This window comes from Gavia stellata, chromosome Z, assembly GCF_030936135.1.
Source record: "Gavia stellata isolate bGavSte3 chromosome Z, bGavSte3.hap2, whole genome shotgun sequence".
Lineage (NCBI taxonomy): Eukaryota > Metazoa > Chordata > Aves > Gaviiformes > Gaviidae > Gavia > Gavia stellata.
Genome location: NC_082637.1, coordinates 45,277,271 through 45,304,384, shown reverse-complemented (window position 1 = coordinate 45,304,384; position 27,114 = coordinate 45,277,271). Strand labels below are relative to the sequence as shown.

Here is a 27,114-nt window from a genome sequence, read left to right as displayed (position 1 = left end):
TTGCAGGGATTACATGAGATGAAGTTTGGTCAATTTCCTACTAACAAGCAATTTTTTCTGAAACTGTAACTAAATCCAGCAACATAGGTTCCAGACAGGCAAAAGCTTTTGCTGTTACAGTTCCTAATGACGCACAATTCCAACAGACTCAGAAAATAAACCCAAAGATGACTCACGGGATTATGGTTTGCTCAGGTTCTCTTCAGAGTGGGGAGGGAAAGGGGAGGAGAGGAAGGAAAGGGCCACAGGAATTTATGCATTTCTAAACTGTATAAAATAAAGCCTAAAAAAGCTCATGCCTTGAGCCTGAAAAAGCTCAAGATTCCCCCTCCTCCACCTTCCTCCATTTTTACCTTAGCAAATTACCTCCAATTTTCCTTAGGTCACTTGGAGTCTCAAAGCACGCTTCTCAATTGGAGACAGGGCAGTAGGGCAATACTGACAGTCTCTCACAGCAATTCCAAACGGCCTAACCGACATTGTTCAGAGAAAGAAAAGGCTCTGAAAAAAGATACTGACAGTCCAATTGAAAAAATCCCTCTCCTGGCTACCAATTCTACATTCTCTGCAAACACTATTAACACTGCACAGACTTCTCCTGTCACTGGTCCTCTACCTCTGGCAGAATTTTAATTCTTCTAATTTCAAAGAAAAAAAAAAACAAACAAGAGAAGGGAAAAGTATGGGAAGAAGTAAAAGGAAGAACAAAAAAAACAATCAAACCATTTCTGATACTCTATACACTCAACAAGGTGTATTTTTTTCTTTTAAAGTGACTAAACAGTTTCCACCAAGGTTTAAATGAAAACTTTAATATATTCATTTTTATACATTCTAAAAGCAGAAATAAAAAAAAAAAACCCAAGCAAAATTAAGACCAACACTGAATATACATATACAACAGGTTTGTAGCACAAGTATTTGACTGTGCTGTGAAAAGGTTAGGCAAGTAATCGTAAGAGTTGATGAATAAGGTTGCCTGTGGGTTCAAAACTATTAGCAATGATTAACATTAACATGACAAAAAAGAGATTTCCCTTATGTTATAATCATTCTTTTCTCTTAATAAAAGATTTAAAAATATTTGGCTTTTTTTTGTTTGTTTGATTTTTAAAAATACACAGCTTTTAATCTCATTTATGTATAGGGTTGTTTTTTTTTTTTCCCCCTCACACCTGAACATTTAAAAGAAAATCTTCCATTCCTCTACACTTCAGGTTCTTGCACACAGAATATGTATTCGAGTTTTCAGGTTGGCATAGTCAGAAATGACTGCATTTAAACAATAATTCTTTGTTTAAATTTAGTCAACTGCTTTCCTCCAAGAAAAGACTGATAGTCGCCTACAGCTACCTTTTAAAAATCAGGCAAGGAATCATCTTTGAAAAAGTATAACGAGATGGTGTGTTCATTGTTATCCATTTCCTGACAAATTCTGCTACTCCCGATCAGCAGTCAAGGAGATGGAGGATTTTGCAGAATGAAAACAATACACGAGTATTTTAAATCAAGACTGAAATTTTTAAAGCTTATTTCAATACTATCACCATAAAAAACAATACTAAATTTCACTCCAACAAGTCATCCTCTCCTCTCATTTTTCTATTATTTTTCCTGATAAGAGACATACCATTTAACTTTCAACAGTCCTTCAGGGGAAATCTGACTTAAGTGTTTGCTAATATACAGTCTGCAAGTTCACACACGTTATTTATTCAAACGTTTCTTCAATTGTTCTAGATGCCTTGCATCAGCATCCTGAAGAATTAATACAGTGGCTTTAGACTGAAGTGGATTAAACTCTATAGTCATCAAACAACAGAGATCTATCAGTTGTTTTTGACATTTCTCTAAACCATCCTTAAGCTTCAGACGCAAAGCTGGATCCTTTTTCAGCCTATTCATTTCAGGCACTGAAAAGCCAATCAAACTTGTTAGAATATCATCAGCAAAATCTACTTCAAGATAAGCTGAACCATCAGAAATTTTTGCCTTTATACCCCAGGACCCATTACTACTTGTGAGGTTTCCAGTGAGAGTAACAATAAAACACTTAACCTTCAGAATTGTAACAGTTTCTGGTTTTTTTGCAAGGAGAAGGGAAATATATGTGAAAGGTGGAGAATCTAAATCTAAATATGCCTCTACTGCTCTGCAAGGAAAGGTCTGTGAATCATGCTTCTGCTGATCTTCTTCTGGATCCGTTTTTGAGAAAAATACAGGATCATCATTTAAAGGCCTGCTGTCAGAATTGTGCTGGGATTTACATCTGCTCTCATCCGGGTCTGTAACATTCTGCCTTTCCTCAGGAGGATTTTCCAAAGAAAAATTTACAGAACTGCAGGTCTGATGTAGTGTCTTGTGCTGTGAAAAGCTACTCATACAATTTCCATCTCCATCAAATACTGTTCTTCCAAAAGTCTTTTGCTTGCTGGTAGGTTCTACAGGCTTATCTCTCGCATTCACATCATCTTTTTCACAAGTGCCATTTAAAGATGAATTGCAGGACCTCCTAGATGTATGTGGAAGTCTCTCAGTAATGAATCTTATGTTTCTGTTCATGACCACTGGTGGCACTGCTTCCAGCTCTCTTTGCATCTCTTCCTCCAGTAGAAGGTCATCTTCTATAGGAAAGTAATTTAAAAAGCCATCAACATATTCTATGGGAGGTAAAACTTGTTCATCTGAATGAGGCAAAGGACTTCCAGATTCCTGTAGCAAAACATTTCCATTGTGTGCAGTCAGTGAACCTGAGGCTGTACTAAAATTGTTGCTTCTACTGCAGTATCCACTTTCTAAAGATCTTTCATTGTTTAAAGCAAATTCATTATTTTCATCAAGACTGGCTAAAAGCTCTTCATCTGAAGGGCCTAGAATTTGTTCTAATTCATCCACAGGCCTTGAAACAATTTGGTCGTGACCAGCTTGACCAACAGAATTAGGGTTTTCAGTTTCTCCAATTAATCTAGCAAGGACTCTTTCCTGAGAATACTCCTCCAGAAGAGCATCCACTTCACCCCCTAACAGTTTCACATTTTCTGGTTTAAGCAGAAGGACTCCAAGACGATATGCAATATTACCCTGTACAGTGATTTTTGTTCCAGGAGCAAGATTACTGTGGAGGACAGGCACTGGTTGATACTCCATGCCCTGAACTTGATGTATCCCATCAGTTAGTTGCAGCATCAGCATCCGAGTAGGCTTTGCTTCCCAGGGCTTCTGGAAGGCTTGAGTACTGGCTGTTACTTCTTCATTTACAGTATTTTTCCCTCTTAGCTTCTGCAACTGGGAATATGCTGGCTGGCTAACATCGACCAGTGAATCAATCTGTATGGAGTAGAAGCCTGACAACTCTCCTTTGGGAGCATCTAAGATGCAGGCAGGCAAAATGGGATATTCCAAATCTCTTAGATCAGTAAGAAGCCATTGCTCAAATACCTGCCTGTTAATCTGAGCTTGACCTAAGTTACTGCTACTATTTTCTTCCTGGATCCAACTAATACATGCTTCCAGCCATGTCAAGGGAACTTTAACATGCCACGTTGATGAAAGCCAAGTTTCCACTCTTGCTGCAATGTTAGATGTAGACATTTTCTTTTAAGTTAAGAGAGTGAATTCCCTAGAATGAAACCCAAAAAGACATATTTACTCCTCTGACAACAGCTAAAGTTACAAGTCTCTCACTCGTATTGTACAGAAATTTGCTCTCAATTCAAAGTTGCTGTTCTAAATATGACAACATAGACCCAATTTAAATTAAAAACATTTCTACAGATACTAAAAATAAACATGCACTTCCAATATTTAAAGTTTCAATCAGCATAAAAAGTATGTGCAGTTTACTCATCATGGAACATGAGGGAAGTAAGGAGACTTTTACAAGCAACCCTTCTTGGTGGCTTCTCCTTCTGTGTTGATTTAATTACAAACATACAACTGAAATCCTTTTGTTATGGATGGAAAGCAAATGGATGAAAACCCCCCCATAAGTAGGTTGTTATATATATGTTCTTTATTTTTTTTGGTTTTGTTTCTGTGGGTGCTGCTGTTAATGACCAGTTTATTTTAGAAATTAACCTGAGAAGTTATTTGCCCATTTCATCAGCACTGTTATAAACAGAAGAGACCCCATCTACCACAGAAGCAAACTGCAATCTGTCAGCACTAGTATCAGAAGGGTGACTTCTACACTGTAACTGGATGAAAGCTTTGAACCCACAACAGAAAGCTAGCTTGAAACATCATTGTTATCTATAGATTCAGGCCAGGGCTTGGCTGCAATAACACCAAGTCTTGGCAGTCATCATCTAAGGAACATCAATGGCTAATAAGCTCTAGCTTCTTCTTACTTTAGGAAGTAGCTATGCACAAATAGAATAGAACAGAACAGTTCAGTTGGAAAAGACCTACAACAATCATCCAGTCCAACTGCCTGACCACTTCAGGGCTGACCAAAACTTAAAAGAATATCATGAAGGTCATTGTCCAAATGTCTCTTTTTAAGGCAGCAGCAGGCTTGGGGCATCAGACCACCTCTCTAGAAAGCCTATTCCAGTGTTTGACCACCCTCTTGGTAAAGAAATGCTTCCTAACGTCCAGGCTGAACCTCCCCTGGCACAGCTTTGAACCATTCCCACGTGTCCTATCACTGGATACCAGGGAGAAAAAAACAGCACCTCCTTCTCCACTTACCCTCCTCAGGAAGCTGTAGAGAGTCATGAGGTCGCCCCTCAGCCTCCTTCTCTCCAAACTAGACAAACCCAGTCCTCAGCTGCTCCTCACAGGACATGCCTTCCAGCCCTTCCACCAGCTTTGTTGCCTTCCTCTGGATGCATTCAAGGACCTTCACATCCTTCTTAAATTGTGGGGCCCAGAACTGCACACAGTACTCAAGGTGAGACCACACCAATGCTGAATACAGTGGCATAATCACCTCTTTTGACCGGCTGCTTATGCTGTGTTTGATGCAGCCCAGGATGCGGTTTGCCCTCCTGGCTGCCAGGGCACACTGCTGACTGACACTGAGCCTGTCGTCCACCAGCACCCCCAGATGCCTTTCTGCAGGGCTGCCCTCCAGCTGCTCCTCTCCCAATTCATACTTGTACCTCTGTTAGAGGTGCAGAATCCGGTATTTGGACTTGCTAAATTTCATCCCATTAATCATTGCCCAAAGCCCCAATCTATCTATATCCCTCTGCAAGGCCTCTTGTCCCTCAAGAGAGTCAACAGCACCTCCCAGTTTGGTATCATCAGCAAACTTGCTAATGGTGCATTCAACTCCCGCATCCAGTCCGTTGATACGAATATTGAAGTGATATTAAGCTACCTAACTGTGTCTGGATCATGTTTAATCCCTCAGAAAGGATGACCAAGGAGCTCAACCTCCCTACAGAGCACAACGAAAACAAAAATTACTGTAAGAATAGCTAGGAAACACCATGTTTGGGGGTTTTTTTTGCCACTACAATTTGCAGCAACGAAAAACCACCCTGCCTCCAAGTTCTCCCCAAAGCCACACAACCCAGAAAACACCGTGCAGCTACTTAACCACAGTAAAGCGCCAGCCTGCCCCACTCGAGGGGCGCTGCCTCCGCAGGCCGGGGCCCTGACGGGCGCTGAGGGGAGGCGAGGTGGGGTGAGGGGTCGCACTCCGCAGCGCCTCCGAGGGACCGAGCCCCTTCCCCCCACCCTGCCCCGCCCCCCGCTGAGCCGCCCGCACTTACCGGGGCGAGCAGGCGGTGCCGGCGGGGTGGCCCCGGCTCCCACCACCGGAGGTTGCGGGGGGGAGAAAAGGGCGCGGCCGCTCTCCGCGCGCAGCCCCCCACAAATCCCGCGCGCCCCGGCAGCCAATAGGAGGCGCGCGTTGCGCGCGCTTTTAAGCATCGCGAGAGCCCCACCACTGCCCCCCCACCCCCCGGCGCCGGCTCGCGAGCGCAAGGCGGGGTTTTCGCAGACGCCATTTTCTCTTCCCACGACCGAGGCCGCTGTCGCTCTCCTTTGCCGCCCCCCGGTGCCTGCACCGCTTCCATTGCGGCTCCCACCGGGCAGGTAAGAAGACCAACCGCCCGCGGCGCGGCGGCGCGGCGCGGGTGGCGGTGCCTTCCTTCCTGCGGCCGGGCCTGTTTCGCCCTGGCCCTCACGGAGGGCGGGGCGGAGCGGGGCGCCGCCCCCCGCCCTGACGGGCAGCGGCCTTACCCAATGGGGCGGCGGCGAGCCCGCGCAGGGGGGAGGCGGCGGGGCCAATCGCCTGGTGGTGCTGGTGGATGTGCGCGTTGGCGGTGGGGGCTGCTCCCCTTTCTCTCCCGTACGCGGTGGGGCCGGTGGCCGGCGCAGGTACGCGCAGCCCGCGGCGAGACGCAGCCGGGGCCGGCGAGGAGGGGGCGCTGCGCGCGCGCTGCCGGGGGGCGGGGGGGAACGACACGCAGGCCAGGCCGGGCCTTGCTGGGGCCGGCAGAGCTGCCATCGTGCCCCTCTCGGCGCCACTGCGTGACACAGCGATGCGGGAGGCCTGCGTGCCCCCTGTCGTGGGGCCTCAGCCCCCGGGAGCCGCCGCCGCGCCCTGGGATTGCCGTGGGCTCTCGCAGGGACGGCGGTGGAATGGGGTGAACGCTGCGTGGAGAAGGAGGAGAGCGGGGTGTCGCCGCCTCAGCTGATGCTGGGTGTAGCCCCTCAGGCGCCTGGGGGCAGTCCGGGGGCCCCAGGGGCCTCGCCCGCCCGCCGCGAGGGGAAGGCGAGAAGGGTGGCCGCTGCCCCAGCGGGCGGCCCTGGGCCCTGTGGCCCAGCCAGCGTGGCTCCCGGAGGGGCGGTGCGGTGGAGGCCGGCAGCGCTAGCGGGTGCTCTGTAAGGGCGGGGGAGCGGCGGCGGCCGCCGCCGCCTTCCTGCGCCCGCCCTTGGTAACTCTGTGCCCGGGGCGAGTTGTCGGGAATTATGGCGGGCGGGGGGAGGGCGCTGTCGGCCGCGGCCTGTGCGGAGGCGGCCGCCAGAGTCCGATTGGGAAGCGCCCCGCGTCGGGGCCCGCCGCGCTCGCGGGCGGTCGCGGCGGCGGCGGAGCCCCCTCAGCGGCGAGGCTGTCCCGCTCCGCCGGCTGCGCTGCGGCTCGGGCCGCCGGGTGCCTCCTTTGTGTCTCCCTGGGCAGAGGGGGCTAAAGCTCCCTGCGACCGCGTGGTGGTGGTGGCTTTTCCGCTCCCGGCTCCGCCTAGCAGCCGGCAGGCGCCATTACAGCGGCCGCCATTTCTGCTGGTCCCCGCCGCCGCGGAGGTGAGGCCGGGGCTGCGGGAGTTATGTAACGCCGCCGCGGCGGGCGGGCAGCGGAGGCTGTGCTGGCGGCGCGGTGTGCGCCAGGGCCGCAGAGAGAGAGGCGGGCGGGAAGAGCCGCTGCGGCCCGGAGGGAGCGGGACTGAGGCCCGCCGGCGTTTCCCGGCTCTTGTCTTATGTCTGTGGTAGCTGGTGCCGCCGCCCGCCTTCCCTGGCCGCTTTATCCTTTCGGTGTTTATAGAAACGTGGCATTTTTCAGTTTAATCCCGCGAACTCGATTTACCCCGCAGAGCGCGGTAACTGAGAGCAACTGACGTACAGGCGGGTAGGAGAGGTTTGGCTAGGCAGGGAAATACACGCGGCTAGGGCAGACTAAGCCCTGAACAGTATATTACAGTTCACTCCCCGCAGCCCTAAAATTATTGGGATGGTTGGAAATAGAATAACCGGAGTGCGGAAGGGCTATTTAAACCGTGTAAAACTCTGCCCGGCCCCTCCCAACTCTGCCCTACATAACAGCGTTTTGGCAACGTCTGGCGGAGATTTGGCGATAATCAAATCTCTGTGTGTCCGTTAGCTCCTTTAAGTGCCTGGAGAGACCAGGGTGTGCTGGGAAGGCAGTGCCCGCTGTTAGCCTGTACAAGCAAGGCAACAATTACAAATTAGCAGCTGTCTGAGAGTATGTTTAAAAAGTTACACGGACCTCTTTTTTTTTTTTTTTTTTTTTTCTTCGTGGATACTGAATGAGTGGCTACCTTTTGTTGAGACAATGGAAATGACTAAAACACACGGGGGAAATATGTGATTGTTTGGCTGTGTTATCTGTAGAAACACATTTTTTGAAGATAGTAAGTTGCAAAATTATGTCTTTTGTCTAGACTTGTCTGTAATGTGACTTACTAGTATTCTGAGATCAGCTTATCAAAAGCAGGTCGCAAATATGATACCTGTGTCAGAAGATCATAGTGAACTTAAGCTGCTGTTGAGGTTCTTGGTGTTGTGTGCGTAGAGGATTATATGTTACTACAAAGGGTGGTATTTTTAAAAGATTCTTTTCCGGTGTTGCTAGAAGTTGTAATTTGTCTTTAGTTCATCTATTATACTTGAGTGGAAGGCATGCTAAAATGCCTGCTAGTACGTTGGTAGAGAATTTATAAAACTAGTGCTGACAATTACCATAATAGAGGGTGCGTTTTTTAGTTTAAATTGTTCAGAACTAAACAGCAGGAGCAGATTGTTACATAGTGTCCTTTAAAAAGTAAATCCAAGGCATGTATCATATAACACCTTTAAAATAGAAGCTGGATGCATGTTCACTTTATATATGACAATAATTTTTAGTAACTGTGGTTACTTAAAACTAGTATGTGCCCAAAAACTGTAATTCAGACAGTAATTGTTTATCTGCAAGTTTACAGACTTGTCTTTTATCTCCTCTTAGTGGTGTGTTTGGCCTTGATATGCTTTCTCTCTTACAAAGAAAAACTTTGCAGCAAAAACTCAGGTCAAACCTCTGTTTTTTGGCTGTAGTGAGAATCAGAGCTGCAAGTGAGCAGAGTTGTGATCTGTGCTGTTTTCATAGGCTCTTGACGCAATAGGCTGTTGGATTTTGATCCCGCCCAGACTACTTGAGCTTTTCTCTGCAAGGATATATAATAGCGGTAAGTTCTAGAAGCAGGCATTTCTTTTTGCTTTTTCCCTTTAGCACTATGTACAGTTTGCCTTTTCACAAAACAGATGTACCAGCTTTTTTATTCTTCAACAGGTTTTGCCTGTCTACCTAAGAAAAAAAGGCAATGGAGACTGAACAACAGGAAGAGACCTTTACCAACACAGAGACAAATGGTAAATTTTTTAAAGGACTATTTCTTTAGAAAGAACCTCTTTAAATTTCAGTGTTTCTAAATATTTTGTAATGCTTTAAGTGTATCAAGTGTTCATATCAGCAGCAGGTTTGCATTCTGCATTAAATATTTGCATTTTTAGTTGGACTGTATCATTACACATGCTTTTGAAGCAGTACCTGTGTGGAGAGCGTGAATATGTAAGAATACTATCAGGCATATCCATTAATTGCATTTTGTTTATTGCAGTTTTTACATGCAGTAAACTTAGTTGAAATAGCTCTAAAGAGCTTCATGAAAAACTACTGGGGCATAATTAGTGAGGAAGTTAGGGCATTAGTGTTGTTAATTCATGCCAGTTTTTTCCAAGGAGTATTTGAAGTGCTACTTTACTATTATTTTACCAGTATTTCAGTGTTGGACAAACTACATTTGAGCTTTTTGCTTGAAAGGTTTTTCTCAATTGTAGATTAGAAATACAAACTATGCGGCTGGTGCTGCACTGCTTTAAACAGCATGTCATGAATTTCTCACTGGCTGTGTGCAACATTCTTATTTAAACCATAGTTCATAGATTTTAAATGGATTTTCATTAGTTAATCGATACGTAAGCTGTTGAAGTAAAGATCTGTTCCCATGCTATGAATGCTCGGAGTAGGCGTCAATAATTAGTGTTGGGCTAATCGGAAAGAATGTGTTAAGAATACAGAGCATAAATTCGGCATGTGTTCCATTTTAATACGACTTAGAAAGTTAAATAAATGTTTGTGTTTCCCCCCTATGGACCTCTCTACAGGCAAACGTCCTGCAGAAGATATGGAGGAAGAGCAGGCCTTCAAAAGATCGCGGAACACAGATGAGATGGTTGAATTACGCATCCTGCTTCAGAGCAAAGTATGCTTTTTCGTTTTTACTGGTTTTGCTTATAGCATTGCTCAAGACAGTGATGACAAAGTATATATTGGGATATATGTTTAGAAAGAATATGTACTTTATTTCTTATGAGATAATGTATTAGGAATAATTTTAAGTGTGCGTGAATGGTAGTAAAAGTCTATTGCGATGGAATTATCTTCAGTGGTTCTTTAAAAGGGTAAGTCCATGAGGATGACTGCAGTTATTTTTAAAAGACATATTTCCTGAAAAAATAGAGCAATAGAACTTATAAGGTGTTCTTACATTTGAATGGAAGGTTGTTATTTTGAGGGGAATGATTGTGTATTAGCCTTTAGAAAGGAAGCAGTTTAGAGAATGATCAGCTAGTGATTGTAAATTAAATATGAGAGGTAAGATGAGAACTTCCTTAGGATTTTAGTAACTCTCCCAAACAGATCTACTAAACTTGTTCAAATATATCAACAGGAAGAAATGTGGGAGTAATGCTTCAGGGGTTGTAATGGTTTTGTTGACAAGTGTAAATAGTTACAGTGAAGTTGCTATGTATGAATTTTCTGTGGTGTTTCCAGTTACTACAGATGATTTGTACTTTCTGAAGTATCTCAGTCTTTTTGGCATGGGGGAATGTTACCTGAACTCTGCGTGGCATTTCTGACCAATAGTCAAGTTACGTGGGGTACCGCAATGTATTTTGCATGTTGTTAGCATAATGTATGATCTGTGTACCAAAAGCAATACTTCTGCATGTTATCCTTGAAATAACCTGGTAAAAATACCGTTTTGCAATTATTCCCCTTGACTATCTGCCAGTTTAATCCTGTTGATGTTAGAAACTTGGAAGTTAGTGGCTGTTAATGTTGGCTTTAATCTTTTTCAGAATATACTGCTCTAAGAAGTCAGTTAAGTTACAGAGGTATAAACCAAAATTAGCGTTTGAAATTATCAAGAAATATTTGGAGTGCAAAAGTGGAATTTGCAAAAATATTCCTTAAAAAAAAAAAACAAAACCCCTAAGGAAAGAAAGTTGATCAAATAAATTGGGGAAATCGTTGACCTACATTACATCCATGCAGTATATTTTTTTGAGAGCTATAATCTATGAGATTGCTTTAACACAGGCAGAATTGCTTAGAAACTTCCACTTAGGATTGAAATATTAGTTGCAAAATTGAATATCCTTCTCTTTCCTAAATTCAATGGTAAGAGCTGTTGGTCATTTTTTCCACGGACAAACTATATCAGTTTGTTCCAATTTGATTTGAACCTTTCGAAAGCAGTGCCTGCCTGCCCCTACCCGCCAGGCCAACAGGGTAATGCAAAAATAGGTTTACCATTCTTAGTCTTGAGTTCAAAAACATAGTCTGTGCTGTGTTGGCATAACATAACTTCTGAAAACTATTTTCCAGAATGCTGGAGCAGTGATTGGAAAAGGTGGCAAAAATATTAAGGCACTTCGTACAGACGTGAGTATATATGAGTTTGAACTAATTTAACACCAATTCTTTCAGAGCACTACATCGAAAGCTTGATTGCGTGCATTTCTAGAAATGGGAGCAATTCAACCCTTAAACACCAATAGTCTAGTCACAATCCATTTGTAATGATTGTTAGTTCTTCAACTTCTATAGTAATAAAAACCCAGCTTGACGCATGTAGGAGGAGAGGTTTATATTAAATCTCTTCGCTCTTGAATAGGATTCTGCTAAATTACACACTTCAAGTGAGTAGACATCTTAATTAGGAATATTGACAAAGCTTAAAACCCTTAATTCTACTGTTGCCCATATATGTGACTCTGTAGTCCTACTGAAACCATTGCAGGTGGCTGGCTTAACCCAGTGATAGAGGAATTCTTTAACTTCCTTTAAAAAAGCAAACAAACAAAATGGTCCATCTGTTCTTCAAAAACTTGCACATGAAGCACAAAAGCATTAATGTTAAGGTTGCTTGATTTAAATATGGGTATAGAACAGTAAAGGAACATTCTACTCTGTTACTTGGAAGCATTTTTAAATGGTCATGATTTACTTGCCTATTCACATTTTACAGTGGGTTGACTCTTGTGATTAGACACATGCTCAGTGTGAATGTTGTGTATTTATAAAACTTGGCAACGCTTCTTAAATTCCATTTGTTTACACTCCTGTACTTAACATCAGCTACAATTTCAACGGTTTTTCCAATCAAGACTCTGTTCAACACAAGATTTGGCAATATATCATTACAAATCAGTTCCAACTAAGTTCATAAACTACTGCAACTAGAATTGAGGTTTAAGTTGAAATGGTCAGGAATCATACATATAATCACTAACTTCGGCAGCTAGTTCGATTTTTTTTTTTAGGGTGGTTTTTTGTGGGTTTTTTTTGTCTTTTTTTAAATAAATCAATATGTCACCTAAGTCCAGACAATATAGATTGGTGTGGAAAAGTAACATTCCCAATTTACCCAAGGTTCTAGTAATACCAATCTCGACAGGTTTTGTGTCTACCCTCATGAGCCAGCCTGCTACTGAAACATCGTATGTTAAAATAAAAAGTAGTTTAGTCAGATCAAGTGACTCATTTTTAAGGTCCATACTGTTAAGCCACAGTCGGTGTAGCAATCCGTTATTGTGTTAGTCTTCAGAACAACTTAAGCTTGTTTCATTAATTGAGAGTAATGAGTATAGTTTGTATTAAATTAAAATTTATTGCTTTTCCCCCTTTTCCCTCTCCTTGTTTTTTTGGCCATATATCTCCGTTGCCCATGTACTGGATCGACTTGCCCCTGCGTTGCCCACCATGACGTTGGCCCATCCGCCCCTGAACGCCCATGTGAAAACCCTGGTTGGCTATGCCCAAAAATGTGCTCGTTGCCAAACGGGTACCATACTTGACAACTTCCGATTGAATACCCATGCCCAATGCCAACATCCACGAACGCCAATGACCAATGCAGTACAATGCCAGTGTTTCAGTCCCAGACAGCAGTGGCCCCGAGCGGTATGTCCCAACAGTTTATGCCTCACTGCCTGATTAGAAAGAGAGAAATGTATTTTATTACCTGCCTTTGATATAATTAAATAGTATCCCCTTATAGACGGTGTATTGTTTTTTTTTTTCAAGTTTTCTGTCTTATTTTCCCCATTAAGTCTTTTTGTCACTGAACTTTTACGTGAGTTGCCCACCCAAGCAATCCACTAATTTTATTTCAATGGAAGGAGCACAGCTTCAAGTGTTGCATATTTGCTGCATTGTAAATCAAATTGTTTCAAAATAGTCTCTCGCTCTGTCTTTGTGGCCCACCTTACTCCCCTCAACATTGCCTGTTCATAATTATTTCTGATGAAATGCTAACTCTGGTTCACTTTCCTTCACTTCTCATTTGTTTTGTCTTTTTTTTGTCTTGCATTTGTATTTGTTTTCTTGAAGAGCCCATTAGTAATCTGATTTCTAACTGGTCTCATAACCTGACTCCAGATACAATGTTCACCACTTGCATATCCCTACTTCTTCTATGAGAAGGTGTGCCAGTTTTTCCAATGTAATAGCGAGGGTATCCTAAATTAGTGGTGGCGGGGAACATGAATATTCACTTCTGCTTTCAGTTCTGCGTCAATTTCTTGCCCACTTAATCTGAGCCCTTCCAAAAGCCCATTCTGTCTTTCTTTCTCTCTCTCTACAAGATCTACCTAATCTTAAATTTATCATGCATATATATTGGGCATAAACAAAGATGCATGTGTTGTAAATTGAGCAAACAGGCTTACTTTAAATGGGGAATATTAATTGTAAGCTCTTCTGTGTACTAGATCTTGTTAGAATTTTGTGAATGATGGTGAAAAAAGTTTACTTCTACTCTTCTTTTCCACCTTCTCCATATTTTTTGGCATTATGGCATCGAACAGCATCTTGAGTATAAGTGCAGATATAGAGACAATTGGAGAAATCTTGAAGAAGATTATCCCTACTTTAGAAGAGGTATGTCTCTTAACGTTTGTTTCTTTTTAGATGTAAAAGATTAGCTTTTGAAACAAGCTCATTCTAGATGATTTACTGCTTTTTACGTACAGGAAATCAGAAAAAACCTGTTAGGTATGGCTCTCAAACTACATGTTGGCATTTGTTTGGTAGAGGACAGAGTCAGTCACTGTTAAATTAACGTCTCGAACAGCCTTCCCCTTTTCAAAGCACTTGCCTCCTGACTTGTTTCATCCCCATTTTGAAGTAGTTGTATTGTAACTTGTATCCTGTATTGGCTTTGTAAGTAAGTGTGTTGCACTGTTTGATATCTTCTTAAGTCTTTGTAGAAAGTTGTGCAATAATTAAATAATAATTAAAGAAAACTGATTTGACATCAGTTTACGTTGATGTGAGATGCTTAAATAGTTGTGATCCTATCAGAGGAAATACAGGTTTACAATTCAGTAATAAGTCATACCATTGTGTTGGGAGAGAAAACTTAACAAAAACCCGAATATTTTAAATTTTTAAACTTAAAAAAACCCCAAATATTTTAAATTTTTATGTGACTAATGTTTTATGCTTTTCCTTGTACGCACCTTTCTTACAGTATCAACACTACAAAGGCAGCGACTTCGACTGCGAATTAAGACTTCTTATTCACCAGAGTTTGGCAGGAGGAATTATTGGTGTCAAGGGTGCTAAAATTAAAGAACTCAGAGAGGTACTTGTTTCCTGTTCTTCTAAGATTTGGTTTTTGTTCAATAAACAACTTAGTGCTTTGTGTTCATAAGGGGCAACTGTAAGTATCCTCTGCAGTAATTCCTTCAGAACTTACTGCATATGTGATTTCAGTGTTCTGAGATGGATCTGTGAGTTGCAACTTTCTTGCAAACCCTCAGAGGTAAAATCGTTGGTGACAGAGCCTAGCATTTCTTATCAAGCTTCTAAGCAATATTTATCGTAATGTTTTCAAAGAAACAATTTTTTTTTTTATTAAAAAGGCATTCATCACTGCTTCTAGAATGAACTGCTGCATAGAGTAGATTTATTCGTGTGGTTGGACATGCAAAATGGTCTAGGGTGAATGCATCTCCGCGAACTTTTAAGATGATAATTCAATAGTTGTCTGAATGTTGCTGTAAAAGGGCTTTATTCTTACAATTTTTTTAAAATTCTACCTTCTAGAAGACCATTGTTTTCCTTTAGTGAGGGAATGAGATTTTAAAAAGCTAATAGTCTCTATGAACTTAAAACACCTCCATTTTCTGTCCTTTCTTGGCATTGTATCAGAAGCAATTTCAGGTCAGTTCAGGTATAAGCTGATACCCATTTGTACAGGTTGACAGAGGCAAGATAACTGGACGTAATCCTAGCAACATTGCTGTCTTGCATCCAAAGCATGTTTTCTTGACATGTGAAGGTTAATACAACCTGTAAGCTCGCAAGGGATATGTGGTCTTTTTGCTAGTATTTAATTAAATGGTGATGTAGATGAGCCATAATTGAAAGGAAACATACAAAACTATGTCAGGACAGATCTTAAAAAAAAAAAAAAGTAATCTTAAAATCAAATTTGTTGTGAGAACTCAGAAGGAAGCATGCACCTAAAATGGCTGGGAACTTAATTGTCTTTTTCTGTTATTTCTTTAAAAATGTTTCAATGGGTTTACAAATTTATTTAAAATAATTCCATTAGACAGCTTTGGAATTTTTTTTCTTCAACAGAACACTCAGACCACCATTAAGCTCTTCCAAGAGTGTTGTCCTCATTCTACTGACAGAGTGGTGCTTATTGGTGGAAAACCTGATAGAGTCGTTGAATGTATCAAGATTATCTTGGATCTTATCTCTGAGGTAATGTTAATTAAATTTATTTTATTATTTCATTGGCATTCATGAATGTTAGGGATCATTTGGATGAAAAAAACACTATCTTTCAGTTTCTATTTTGAATTCAGTGCGTCCTGCTTGCCCATTAACAAGTGATTGACTGTTACCACCTTTTGAAACTATTTCCGTTTTCTAGACTTGGGGTGCACCTTATGGGGGAGGGAAGCAATTTTTGGTACTAGTGGGCCATTATTCATGCTTTGCATATCATTGAGATGCAAAAATTGAAGAGGAAGGGAGACAAAATTTATTTGCCACTGATAAGTAACAGCAGTTTCTCTATCATAACTAAGTTCACAGGAAGCATATCACCATCTTCCTTTCTTATCAGCATTGTGAAATCAAGGATATGTTCCAAATACATAAATTCATACTTATACATTTAATATATTAATTAAATGTGCCAATTGTAATAGTCCTAATTGGGTTGGGGGGATTGTTTTTTTGTTTGTTTTAGTCTCCAATTAAAGGACGGGCCCAGCCTTATGATCCCAATTTCTATGACGAAACATATGACTACGGTGGCTTCACAATGATGTTTGATGATAGAAGGGGACGCCCAGTAGGCTTTCCGATGCGTGGAAGGGGAGGTTTTGATCGAATGCCTCCTGGTCGTGGTGGACGACCTATGCCTCCATCGAGAAGAGATTATGATGATATGAGCCCTCGGAGAGGACCTCCACCGCCTCCACCAGGTCGTGGTGGTAGAGGTGGCAGCAGAGCTCGTAACCTTCCTCTTCCTCCTCCACCACCTCCTCGTGGCGGGTGAGTTGTTGCGTGAATGCATTGTACACAACGTGAGTTTTGTATAATCTCCTGAATTGTGTCCATCTTTCCAGTGTTTTTGCATGCTTCCATGTTGGTCGTGATTATGCAGGATTGAGTGTGTATTAGACTAGAGTATTTTGAAAAGTACTGGAATTTTATTATTTGCTGCACTGTATTAATCTACCAAGGTTATAGTCAGTAGTTCTGAAACTTTCATGTCATTCAGTACTTGGCTAGAGTAGTTTGAACTGAAGTTGAATGTGAAAATTTAAGTTAGAATAGATAAACTAGTTTATAATGCAATTCACATGCTGCTGCTTTTTTTTGTTTAGAGATCTTATGTCCTATGACCGAAGGGGCAGACCAGGAGACCGTTACGATGGCATGGTATGAGTTTAAAATTTGCCTTGTTCTGTTTTGTAAGCGCAGTTAGCATGCTGACTGAGGAGCATGCTGACTGAGGATACTGTTGCTGAACACACGCTTAAGTGTGGGACTTGCATGGTTGTGATGATAGAACCAAAATGTTCTGTCCATACAAGTGTTCCTTCCTGTGGAGGAATGTTTGCGGTGTAAGTGGTATCTGAGACATGACCTGTTTTCTTTCTTTCCTCCCTGCCATCACAAATGATACAGAAAGTTTGACTGTGCTCTACCCTGCAGGTTTTCTTGCACTGACCGTCTTTTAGATTTTTCTAATCAGGATGACAGAAATAGGAATTGGTAGGCTTTTCAGATAAAGAAAACATGTTAGAACAGCGTTCTCTGAAATACTTTGATTCATACAAGCATTCTTAACACTAATGTTGGAAAACACAAGTATAAGTAGAATAATACAGATTATAGAAGAGTATCTATGAAGAGCTCTAGTTGAGCTGGAAGGTGATTGCTCTTTTGAGTCAATCTTTGTCTATTTGCTGGTTTCTCTGCAAAAAATCCACTGTAATTCCAAATGTTTTGGAGCTTGACACTGCTAAGTTGAACCCTAAATTAAGTTAGGTACATTCAGCCACATTAATGCTCATGTTGGCTGAGGGGAAAAAACTCTCCCATATGGAAGCTTAAGAAGAGGCTTAAAGATACTCTTCCATGTTGTATTCGGAAATGCAACTTCCCAGCAGTCATCTGCTGTTGTACTATATTCCTTTCCTGAGAAGAGAAATCATATGTGTCTGGGAGGTAAATCTCTATGGTAACAATTTTCTTTTCTCCTCTGGCTTTGTTTGGCACCTTCTTTAAGGTGACAGGTTTGACAAGATTTTTTTTTTCTTTTAAATGCATGGAAGAGAAAGGGGTGGAGAATAGCTATGAAATGGGCAATCTAAATGGGCTTTACACATTTCCTTCTTCTGGGGAGTAAGAGTTACTGGAAGTACCTATTGCAAAAATGTCACATGCTTACTAGAAATATTGAAAGATTTGCACACAGTTACAAGAAAAAAGTGTTACCCGTGCTACTCTACATGTTAAGAAACTGGAAGAATTGAGAAGTACACCTCCCAAGATTCCTTTTTTGTATTTACGTGTTTTCAGAGCTCAAGTTTTGTTTTCTTATGTTTGCAGTTAATAAAGCCAGTGCTAGAGTGTATTAACTGAGCACCCTGCCCTTCTTTGGGTATCTGGTTGAGCAGTCTTATTTAGTTTGACTCTTGGGCAGTAGCGTGTTCTATTTTTATTCCATTCCAGCTTGAATAGAAAATCTGTTGTGACTTCTTGTTCAGCCTGACTTTTGTCAGGTTGACCTTTGCTTTCTTGGCATGAGTTTCTACAAGTAAGTGGAGTCATCTCTGTTCATTTTTTTTGTTCCAAAAAGCAATTTTGTTTCCTCTTCACAGTGAAGCTGCTCATGGCTTTGGCTCTGTCACAACCAAGTATCATAGCCTGGTTAAAGTGAGGACTGCTTCCCAGCAAAGACTGTATTTAATTTCTAGATTAGTTAACCATGGTCCTGGTATCCTAAATTTCATAAGCAGATAGGAAGTCCTCACGTGGATTGTGAGGCTGGAGCTGGAAATGTCATGCCAGAAATACCTTCCTGTGCTACCCTTCATTTCATATAGAAATCGTTCTCTAGCAAAACATTTAAACTAGAGTAAACCAATGTCATTGTGCATTGTGGTTTGTGAACTGAATAATGCATAGGAAAGGCTGCTCTCAAGAGCAAGAGTGCTCTTTTTCTAATAGATTCTATTTACATAGATGCAATAAAAGGCAAGAATAGATACTTTTCTCAGATGAACATCTCAAAAATCATGGAAATGTTGAAGGTACAGAAATAATCTTTTTTTGTTTGGGTTTTTTTTGTTGCCAGTTCTCTTTTTCCACTGCAGGCAGAAAGATTGTGTAGTTCAGGACCGTGCTAAACTGTGAGTTTTCTGGAATTCTAGAGATATGACAGTGTTGACAGCCTTGTAAATGCTGAGATGAGAAAAACCCATTTTGATTTTAAAAGATAGGTTAATTCCCCTTGCCCATGCGGAGTCACCCACTTAAGATACTTGTCTGTTAGCCTGGCTTACAGTTGTAGTTTAATTATGCACTGCTATTGAAAGAGTTCATTTGGTTTATTACCTCTGTTCTGAAGCTTTTTCCTGAAGGGCAGACTCGTATTGTCTCTCTGTTAACAGAGCTATGTATTTCAGTGTGTAACTACTCCAAATCAAACAGTTGTGGACCATAAGAGCTATTCTGACAATTGAAAAAAAAATGAATGTATTACCAGTATTTCTTTTTCAACACCCTCATCCTCAGGGGTCTTTCAGATACATAAATGCACACAAATACCAGTGGGAGGGGTGGAAAATAAAGTGGACAAGCATATAAAGTAATTTTATCCCCTCCCCTCTTTTTTAATTAACTGATCAGTACTAAAATTTTCAAAGCACTAAGAATTTTAAAATCTGAGTGGACTGTCTCCTCACAGACTTCCGTGAGTGTCTTCAGACTTCTAAAGTGCTTTTGCTCCTTCTTAAAGTGGTTCCTAGTTCTTGATCTTTAACTTATATACGTATGTGTACATACATGTGTGTTTTGACATATAAACACTTGAATGAAGGTACAAACACTTGAAAAATACAAAACATTCTTCGTGTTTTAAGAGATGGGACATTAATAAGCATGTAAAAAGCAGTAAAGGAAGAATGTATGACACATCTTCTATTTATCCATGCAGATGCTGGAAGAAAGTAACAAAATTTCACTTTATTAGGTCACTCTGTTAAAAAGAGTTAAAATCATGATAAGATTACATTGGTTAGGACTGCATGTGTTTTCTTTCATTAGATGTAAAAGTTAAGCTCTTTGCCTTATCCAGCCTGTGTGTCATGTGGTTTGTCTTCTAGTACCAGTAGTCACTAGCACAAATGAGTCTATAGAGTAGAATATTCCGTTCTGTGTGTTAAGGTACCCCACCTGAGAAGCTAGTTTTAGAGTGCACAAATGAACATTGGTTGCTGAAATTGTAGAATTTTGAAAGAAAGAAATGCTATACATCCCACGTTTTAAAAACATAATTAAATTTCTAATACAGTTAGGCAACAGTAGATCGTTAGTCTAGTTACTGGCTATATGAGGTATATGGAAATGAATTGGTAGAACATGAGAAGCAGTGTCCTTCCTGCTTGACCTGCTGTTGACATAGAGATAATCACTGACAGTTACTTGTTTCAATCTTACAAAACCTTCATTTTTGAACAGATGGCAGAAACAAAAGATTTTGATGTATCATAGCACTTGAAGGTGTTCTAAAAGGAAAAAAAAAGCTTGTTCAAACTTTGCTCTGCCATTCGCTGTCTGACCTTCTTTGTTAAAGGAAAAAAATGTTTTCACCACAGAAAGAGGGGGGGGAAAAAGTGAGTGCAACCACTTACAGTTCCGTCAAAGTGAAATTAAAAGGGAGCAAGTCTTGAAAGTGGTCTAAACCACATACTTTCAAATCTTTGTTGTAGTATAAATGTTTCTCTTTATCAGTATGTATTGTATTTGCTTGCCAAGTTAGTGATAAGTCTGCATGATATAGACTTAATTTAGATTTGCTTCCTTTTTTCCTCCTGTTATGTTGTGTCTGGAAGATGATGCAGTGTCATGTGGATGCCTGTGACGACATGCAGCCACCAGAGTTGGTGAGTGTTCTCAACCTTTTTTGAAAACTGCTTTATTGAACAGGTTAAGTGATAACTGGGATTTCTTCATCTTGAATGTAGTCAGTGGCAATTTGCACCTATTGAAAATCATAAAGCTGTCCTTCTGACTCAGAATTTATTGGCAGTTTGCCTTAACAGTGTGTCCTGTGCAGGCAGGTAATGTTAATAGAAATGTGGAAGCAGAACAGCCAAAAGAGAGGAGCTTTTCTGTACCTCTTTTTGCCTCTTTTACACCCCATTTTCATGTTGTAAGTAGTAACTTTCTCCATAACTGATGGACTGTAGATGCACGCATTTAGAATATATATTTTGTATTCACTTAATAATTTTGTGTTTGCTTATATTTCAAACAGCAAATACTAAAAAAAAGTAGCTTCTTACTTATAATTGTGGATAAACTATTATGCTTTACTTATCAATGTATTTGAAAATACACCATTTGATCGGATGGGTTTTGGGAAGGGAAGTTATGGGGTTTGTCAGGTGTTCATGCTGCCTAGAAAATGGCTAAGTGCTGCCAAGTATTAAATGTCAGTTCTTAACGTACATAAACACAGCAAATATAATTGCTTGATTCATCTGCTGTCAAGTTAATTTGCTGTCCTGTAGTCTGGGGAGGCACAAGGGATCAAGGAAAGGATTGTTCTTTAAAAGAGATAAGCCCAAAAAGGGATCCTGTGGCAAATACCAACAGGAATAGGTTTGTGTGCATGCAGTATGCTGCTCTGATCAGCCTCTGAATTAAGTCTTAAGCAGAGTCATTCGTTCTCTTGTACTTTGGACTCCACTACAAGCTCTATTATGTTGTATTACAATCTGTATTGCTAAGTAATGTGATTATACAATACAGGTTGCTTAGAGACAGAGGATAAGCTGAACTCTTTGGTCTGAGTAGCTTCCGTTTTGATCTTCTAAAAAGGTATCAGGTAAATAGTATTTTGGGAAAAGTTGTTGCATTGCAACTTCTGCAAACAAGCAGTTGTGGTTGGTTGAACTTGGCTGGCTGACAGGTGCCCACCCGGTTGCTTTCTCACTCTGCCTCCTCAGCAGGATGAGGGGAGAAGTTAAGATGGAAAAGCTTGTGGCTCAAGATAAAGACAGGGAGTTCACTTACTAAATTACCATTGTGGCCAAATCAGAGTTGACTTGGGGAAGATTAATTTATTGCCACTTAAAAATAGAGTAGTGTGGTGAGAAACAAAGAGAAAAACTAAAAACACTTTTTCCCCTTCCTTCACTTCTTCCCAGGCTCAGCTTCACTCCTTCATTCCCTACTCTCTACTTCCTCTGCCATGAGTGGTGCAGGGGTGATGGGGAATGGCAGGTGGCAGTCAGTTCATCCCACTGTGTCTCTGTTCCTTCCTCCTCAGGCTGTTGCTCTGCTCCAGTGTAGGGTCCCTCCCATGGGATACAGTCATCCACAAACTGCTCAAATGTGGATATTTCCAATGGACTGCAGTTCTTCAAGAACTGCTCCAGCCTGGGTCCTCTTCATGGGGTGCAGTCCTTCAGGAACAGAGTGCTCCAGTGTGGGTCTGCCACAGGTCCTGCCAGGTGCCTGCGTGGGCTCTCCACAGGCTGCACCTTCCTTCAGAGGGTGTCTACCTGCTCCCAGCATAGGATCCTCCATGGGCTGCAGTGTGGCTATCTGCTCCAGGGTGGTTCTCTCCATGGGCTGCAGGAGAATCTCTGTTCCAGTGCCTGGAGCACCTCTTTCCCTCTTTCTTTGCTGTGCTGTCTGCAGAGCTGTTTCCCTCGCTTTTTTTTTCCCTTGCTCATCTCTCACAACTGGTGCATATTGGAGTTTTTTTACCCTATCTTAAACGTTACCACAGAGGTGCCGACAGTCTCAACTTTAGGCAGCAGTGGGTCCATTTTGGTGTTGGCTAGAACTGGCTGTCTTTTTTTCTGGCACAGGGGCAGGCCCTGGCCTCTTCTCACAGAGACAACCCAGCAGTCTCCCAGAAGTTGAATTCTGGAGAACTGTACATATTTATTCTCTGCTTCTATAGGAAAGTATAAAAATGGGGTCTGTAACTCATGTCACGATTATCTGTTCTAAGATACAAAGGATTGTAGCATAGACTGAATCAAGAGACAAGTTACAGAGCTATTCTTAAGAGCTTTGTGTTTTTTCCTGAAGAGGTAGATGAAGTAGGAGGATTGACAAGTCACTGGGTAAAACTTTTTGTCCCAAAACTGGAGACTTGGGTCTCTTCTGAGCTGTATTGGTAGCATTGATAAGGCTGTACTCTGATCTTTTCATTTGAGTGTTAGTTTAGTCCGAGGGTTGGGAGTAGGTCAACATCAAGAGCTGTCTATCAGTCACTGAATTAGTGAGACAGCTTGGTAAACTGGTAGAGCTGGATCCTTTATGTCATTTTATGCCTTACTCCTAGCGGTTTTGACAGGGTAGGATAAGAGGTTAGTGAGATTTCCCCCACCCATGCCTTTTGTTTCTGGTCTGCCCTCTTTGCCTCAGTATGCCTTTGATGGCACAACACTGTTTTATTTATAGTAAGGTTGGGGGTTGAGATTTTTGCATGAAATAGGCTCAAAGTTAACAATGTGATACTTCAGATGAAAATATGTTAATGAAGCATGGGTATTCACTATTTAAGTTTTTTTTCTTTCTCTTACAGTTTGAGGGTGGCTCTGGATATGGTAAGTGTTCATAAAGAACTTCTACATGTACTGCATTATGTAGTTATTAAAGGGCTTGATGCATACGTTTAAATCAGACTATTCTTATGCAGGGGGGCGTGGTTCATACGGAGATCTTGGTGGACCCATTATTACAACACAAGTAACAATTCCCAAAGATGTAAGTAAAGTTGACTTGCTTTCAACTTGTATTTTCTCTTAAAAAAAAAAAAAAAAAGTCACAGCCTTTTCTGATACTATGTAAGTAAATCAGAAGTATTTAGGGTGCTTGATAAGTACTTCTAATGTTTTTAAAACAAGTGTTTCTATATCACCAAAAGTCTGGGGTTTGGGTGTTCATTTTCTGTCCTCACTGTAGAGACACACTAAACAATTTCATTAATTGTGAATATTCAGTAATAGAGATGGTCTCTGTAACTTGTTTTTTGCAAATGAGCAACTGGTTGTCCCAGTTTTATCCCACCTGTATTCATACAATTAATATTGCAGGGGATGTTTTGAGGCTATAAAGAAGCAAGCTTCCATTGCAACTCTTAAAACTAAACTTGTGGAAGCTACTCAAGCACTGCTGTAATTTTCGTAACTGTTTTTAGAGAGAAAGTTGTATCAAGAAGTGAATGCTTTGCTTTTTCCCCCCTAGTTGGCAGGATCTATTATTGGAAAGGGAGGCCAGAGAATCAAACAAATACGTCATGAGTCAGGAGCTTCGATCAAAATCGATGAACCATTAGAAGGCTCAGAAGATCGGATAATAACTATTACGGGAACACAGGACCAGATACAAAATGCACAGTATTTACTGCAGAACAGGCGAGTTAAAGTTTCATGTCATCCCTACTGTCAACTTTAAACTGACCGACTTGCACATTCTAAAGCTGCTCTTCTCTGTGATACAGTTTTTAGAAGGCAGGTTTTAAGTAACTGTTTGAACCTAACTCCTCCAGTGGTAGTTCTGCCTTTATTCTCTTCTGTTCTCTATTCTAATTAAAATGAAGACACCCTCAAAACTAATCTTGCTGGAAGACGCCTTAGCCAAGCAGTCCTCTCATTTCTCTGGTGAAAACTGCTGCAAAAAACTACTTGTAATAAATTACATAGAGCCTGTAGAAAATATAGAAGATTTCAGTGGATGTTGGTCTAGTTCTGTGTGGAAGACTAGTGATTTTGTTGTTTTTAGATAACTAAATTGACAACAAATCACAGTCTGCCATATGGCACAGATCATGCCTCTACAGGACAAGTTGAAATCGATTTGGTGCTGTTATGCAGCATTTCACACCTTGCTGACATTACTTTGTCTTTTCTGCCAAATACTAACAGCTTCAGATTTAACTTGCTTAGTTTTTCTTTATTAACATGTTGGCTGTCATAGCAGATCTTAAATGTTTTAACTCAATGTTTGGCTTTAGATGACTAACATATAAATGTGCCTAAAATAAATTAATATACCTATATTAGCCATTAATATTTTTTAAATTATTTACTTTGAAATGTATTAGGAATTTGTAATTTAATCTGCTCTAAGAATGTCATTGTGAATGTTGATGCAAGATGTATGGTCCATCATTCTAATACATGCTTTTTTCTTTTTCTTTTATAGTGTGAAGCAGTATGCAGATGTTGAAGGATTCTAATGCAAGATTATTTTTTCTTTTTTATAGTGTGAAGCAGTATTCTGGAAAGTTTTTCTAAGACTAGTGAAGAACTGAAGGAGTCCTGCACCCTTTTTTTTTTTTTTTATCTGCTTCTGTTTAAAAAGCCAACATTCCTCTGCTTCATAGGTGTTCTGCATTTGAGGTGTAGTGGAATCTTTGCTGTCCACCAGATGTAATGTTTTAGTTCCCGACAAATATGGGGGGGGGGGAAGGGCGCACGAGATTAACACTGAAATTTTGAAGCAGCAGCAGCAGAGAGAGTGAATTTATTTTTGTTCATTGTTGGTGGTAAATCGTAACGTTTTTCTGTAATTGTTGTGAACACCCTGCTTTATGTACACTGTATTTTTTTGAAGGGGGGAGAATACTGCTAGTCCACATGTCCCTGGCATCCTTTGAGAGCAGTGTGCAGAATGTAATGCTCTTTTGTAAGAAACATTCTATGATTTTTTAAATAAATTTAGTGAACCTATTCTTGGTGGTCATTTTTCTTCAGGTACACATAAGGTAATATCTAAAATCGATACACCCTTTTTTTTTTTTCCCCCTACCAGAAAATGTATAAATGAAAGTTGCTGTTAAGCTTGCTCTTCTGCTTCTTTGATTATAGATGGAGTTATGTGGGGTTTTTTGACAAATTAAAGAAACTGTGTGAAAGCAATTACTCTGCTTCGCTGTTTGGGGAAAAAATGCAACAATATTCATGCAAATGTTGTGTAAAACTTGACATTTTTGCAAGTGTTTGGCCCTCTTTGCAGTACATATATATATTGGTGACAGTATATAAATAAAATATTTTAAAACTTTGTGATGTCACTGAGTAAACAGTGGTAAAGTACACCTGGTTATAGACAGCTTGCTTAATGCAGATAACACTGTTAGAAATGACAGTTGCTGTACCATTACGGAATGAATTCTAGTTGTTTCCTGAGCTTTCATTTGTATGAGGTAGAAATTCTTCTAAATTGGCCAATCGACGGTATCTAACTCTGTAACTTGTTTTTCATTGTATGCGAAACTTAAACTTGTTTGGTTTCCCTGTTGTATGTTGAATTCCATAGGAATTATTTGTGAGAAATTAAAAAATATAAAGCCTCTGGATATCTCATGTAATACCTTGGCATTTGTATTTATAGTTTACAACTTTTAATTTCACTTCCTGAATAAAAACAAATGTAAAAACACACGTGTGTTGCACATACGGGTACGATGGGTCCAGACTAAGAGTGGGTTTGGGGGTTTTGTTTTTCTTTTTTGTCCCCTCTTGGCTTGTGTCACATTTCACTTCGCTTTTTTTACTGGTGGGGGCTAATTCCTGTCCTACTGATCATCTACTCGCAAAATCTAACGGGAAAGGCCGGCGGCCTTGGCAGGGCTGGGATCGACCCGCCCAGCGGAGAGGCCCCCCCCGCCGTGCGCATTGTGCTCCCCGTGCCTCCATCCCGCCGCTGGCCTGGGAGGGGGGGCCGAGCGCAGGTGGGAGGAAGAAACCGGCAGCCACGGCCGAGGGTTCGGCCGGGGCGCGCGGGGACTACACCGCGGGTGCCGTTTTCCCGCGGGCCTCACGCCTGTGCGTGTGCGGGGGGGGCGGGGCTGCCTGCCTGCCTTTTGAACGGGGAGGCAAGCTCCGCAAGCGTGAACATGCCAATGTTTTTCGTTTGAGCGCCTTTTTTTTTTCCTTTTCAGCGGTGTGGATCTCTTGGAGAACTTCCTCACCGGGAAGCTGAGCACGTGCACGGCTCCAGCCTGGCAGGATTTTGGGGGGTTTTCTTAGAATAACCCTCCACGATTTCGGATGCGCCGCGGAGCTTCTCGCCGGCCAAGGCGCCCCCGCCCGCCGCTCTGCCCGCCCTGCCCCGCCTCCCCCCCTGCCCCAAAGGCCGCCCGACCCCCAGGGGGTGCGGGGGTACCCGCAGCCCAGGACCAGCTCAGCCGTGCGGGATCAACCGGTGTCTCCCACGCGGGGCTCCTCTTCAAGGGCCGCCTCCCCGCACGGAGGCGGCTGGGTGGGAGGCCCGGACCTTGCGGGGGGCGCCTTTCTCTACGCCCTGCC

At 41.7% G+C, this 27,114-nt stretch overlaps 2 protein-coding genes across 6 annotated transcripts; one reads left to right on the top strand and one right to left on the bottom strand.

The window, feature by feature from the left end:
- Positions 1 to 847: 847 nt before the first annotated feature.
- On the bottom strand, positions 848 to 5,791 carry RMI1 (RecQ mediated genome instability 1). 2 transcript variants are annotated; one of them, XM_059833878.1, is made up of 2 exons: positions 5,724 to 5,791; positions 848 to 3,619 (listed from the first exon to the last, which is right to left on the bottom strand). In XM_059833878.1, exon 2 carries the CDS (start codon positions 3,589 to 3,591, stop codon positions 1,708 to 1,710), a length of 1,884 nt encoding a protein of 627 aa, XP_059689861.1. In that variant the 5' UTR covers positions 3,592 to 3,619; positions 5,724 to 5,791; the 3' UTR covers positions 848 to 1,707. The 2 variants fall into 2 exon arrangements, with proteins under 2 accessions (XP_059689861.1, XP_059689862.1); XM_059833879.1 differs by lacking the exon at positions 5,724 to 5,791 and adding an exon at positions 4,693 to 4,729.
- Positions 5,792 to 5,960: 169 nt separating this feature from the next.
- HNRNPK (heterogeneous nuclear ribonucleoprotein K) lies at positions 5,961 to 26,238 on the top strand. 4 transcript variants are annotated; one of them, XM_059833780.1, is made up of 16 exons: positions 5,961 to 6,048; positions 8,837 to 8,915; positions 9,020 to 9,099; positions 9,895 to 9,992; positions 11,402 to 11,458; positions 12,936 to 12,979; positions 13,885 to 13,957; positions 14,550 to 14,663; positions 15,668 to 15,796; positions 16,290 to 16,597; positions 16,933 to 16,987; positions 20,671 to 20,721; positions 23,385 to 23,406; positions 23,484 to 23,566; positions 24,047 to 24,216; positions 25,007 to 25,106. In XM_059833780.1, the coding sequence occupies exons 3-16, from the start codon at positions 9,051 to 9,053 to the stop codon at positions 25,038 to 25,040; spliced, it is 1,287 nt and encodes a 428-aa protein (XP_059689763.1). In that variant the 5' UTR covers positions 5,961 to 6,048; positions 8,837 to 8,915; positions 9,020 to 9,050; the 3' UTR covers positions 25,041 to 25,106. The 4 variants fall into 4 exon arrangements, with proteins under 4 accessions (XP_059689763.1, XP_059689765.1, XP_059689762.1 ...); XM_059833782.1 differs by lacking the exon at positions 5,961 to 6,048 and adding an exon at positions 6,295 to 6,333 and having other exon boundaries at positions 25,068 to 26,238; XM_059833779.1 differs by lacking the exon at positions 5,961 to 6,048 and adding an exon at positions 6,295 to 6,333.
- The last annotated feature ends 876 nt before the right edge of the window (positions 26,239 to 27,114 follow it).

Excerpts from the sequence above, each read along its gene's own strand:
- RMI1 (XM_059833878.1), bottom strand. The coding sequence starts at position 3,591 with ATGTCTACATCTAACATTGCAGCAAGAGTGGAAACTTGGCTTTCATCA.
- HNRNPK (XM_059833780.1), top strand. The coding sequence starts at position 9,051 with ATGGAGACTGAACAACAGGAAGAGACCTTTACCAACACAGAGACAAAT. Across the intron at positions 9,100-9,894 it reads TACCAACACAGAGACAAATG|GCAAACGTCCTGCAGAAGAT; the intron begins GTAAATTTTTTA and ends ACCTCTCTACAG. Across the intron at positions 12,980-13,884 it reads GACAGCAGTGGCCCCGAGCG|CATCTTGAGTATAAGTGCAG; the intron begins GTATGTCCCAAC and ends GGCATCGAACAG.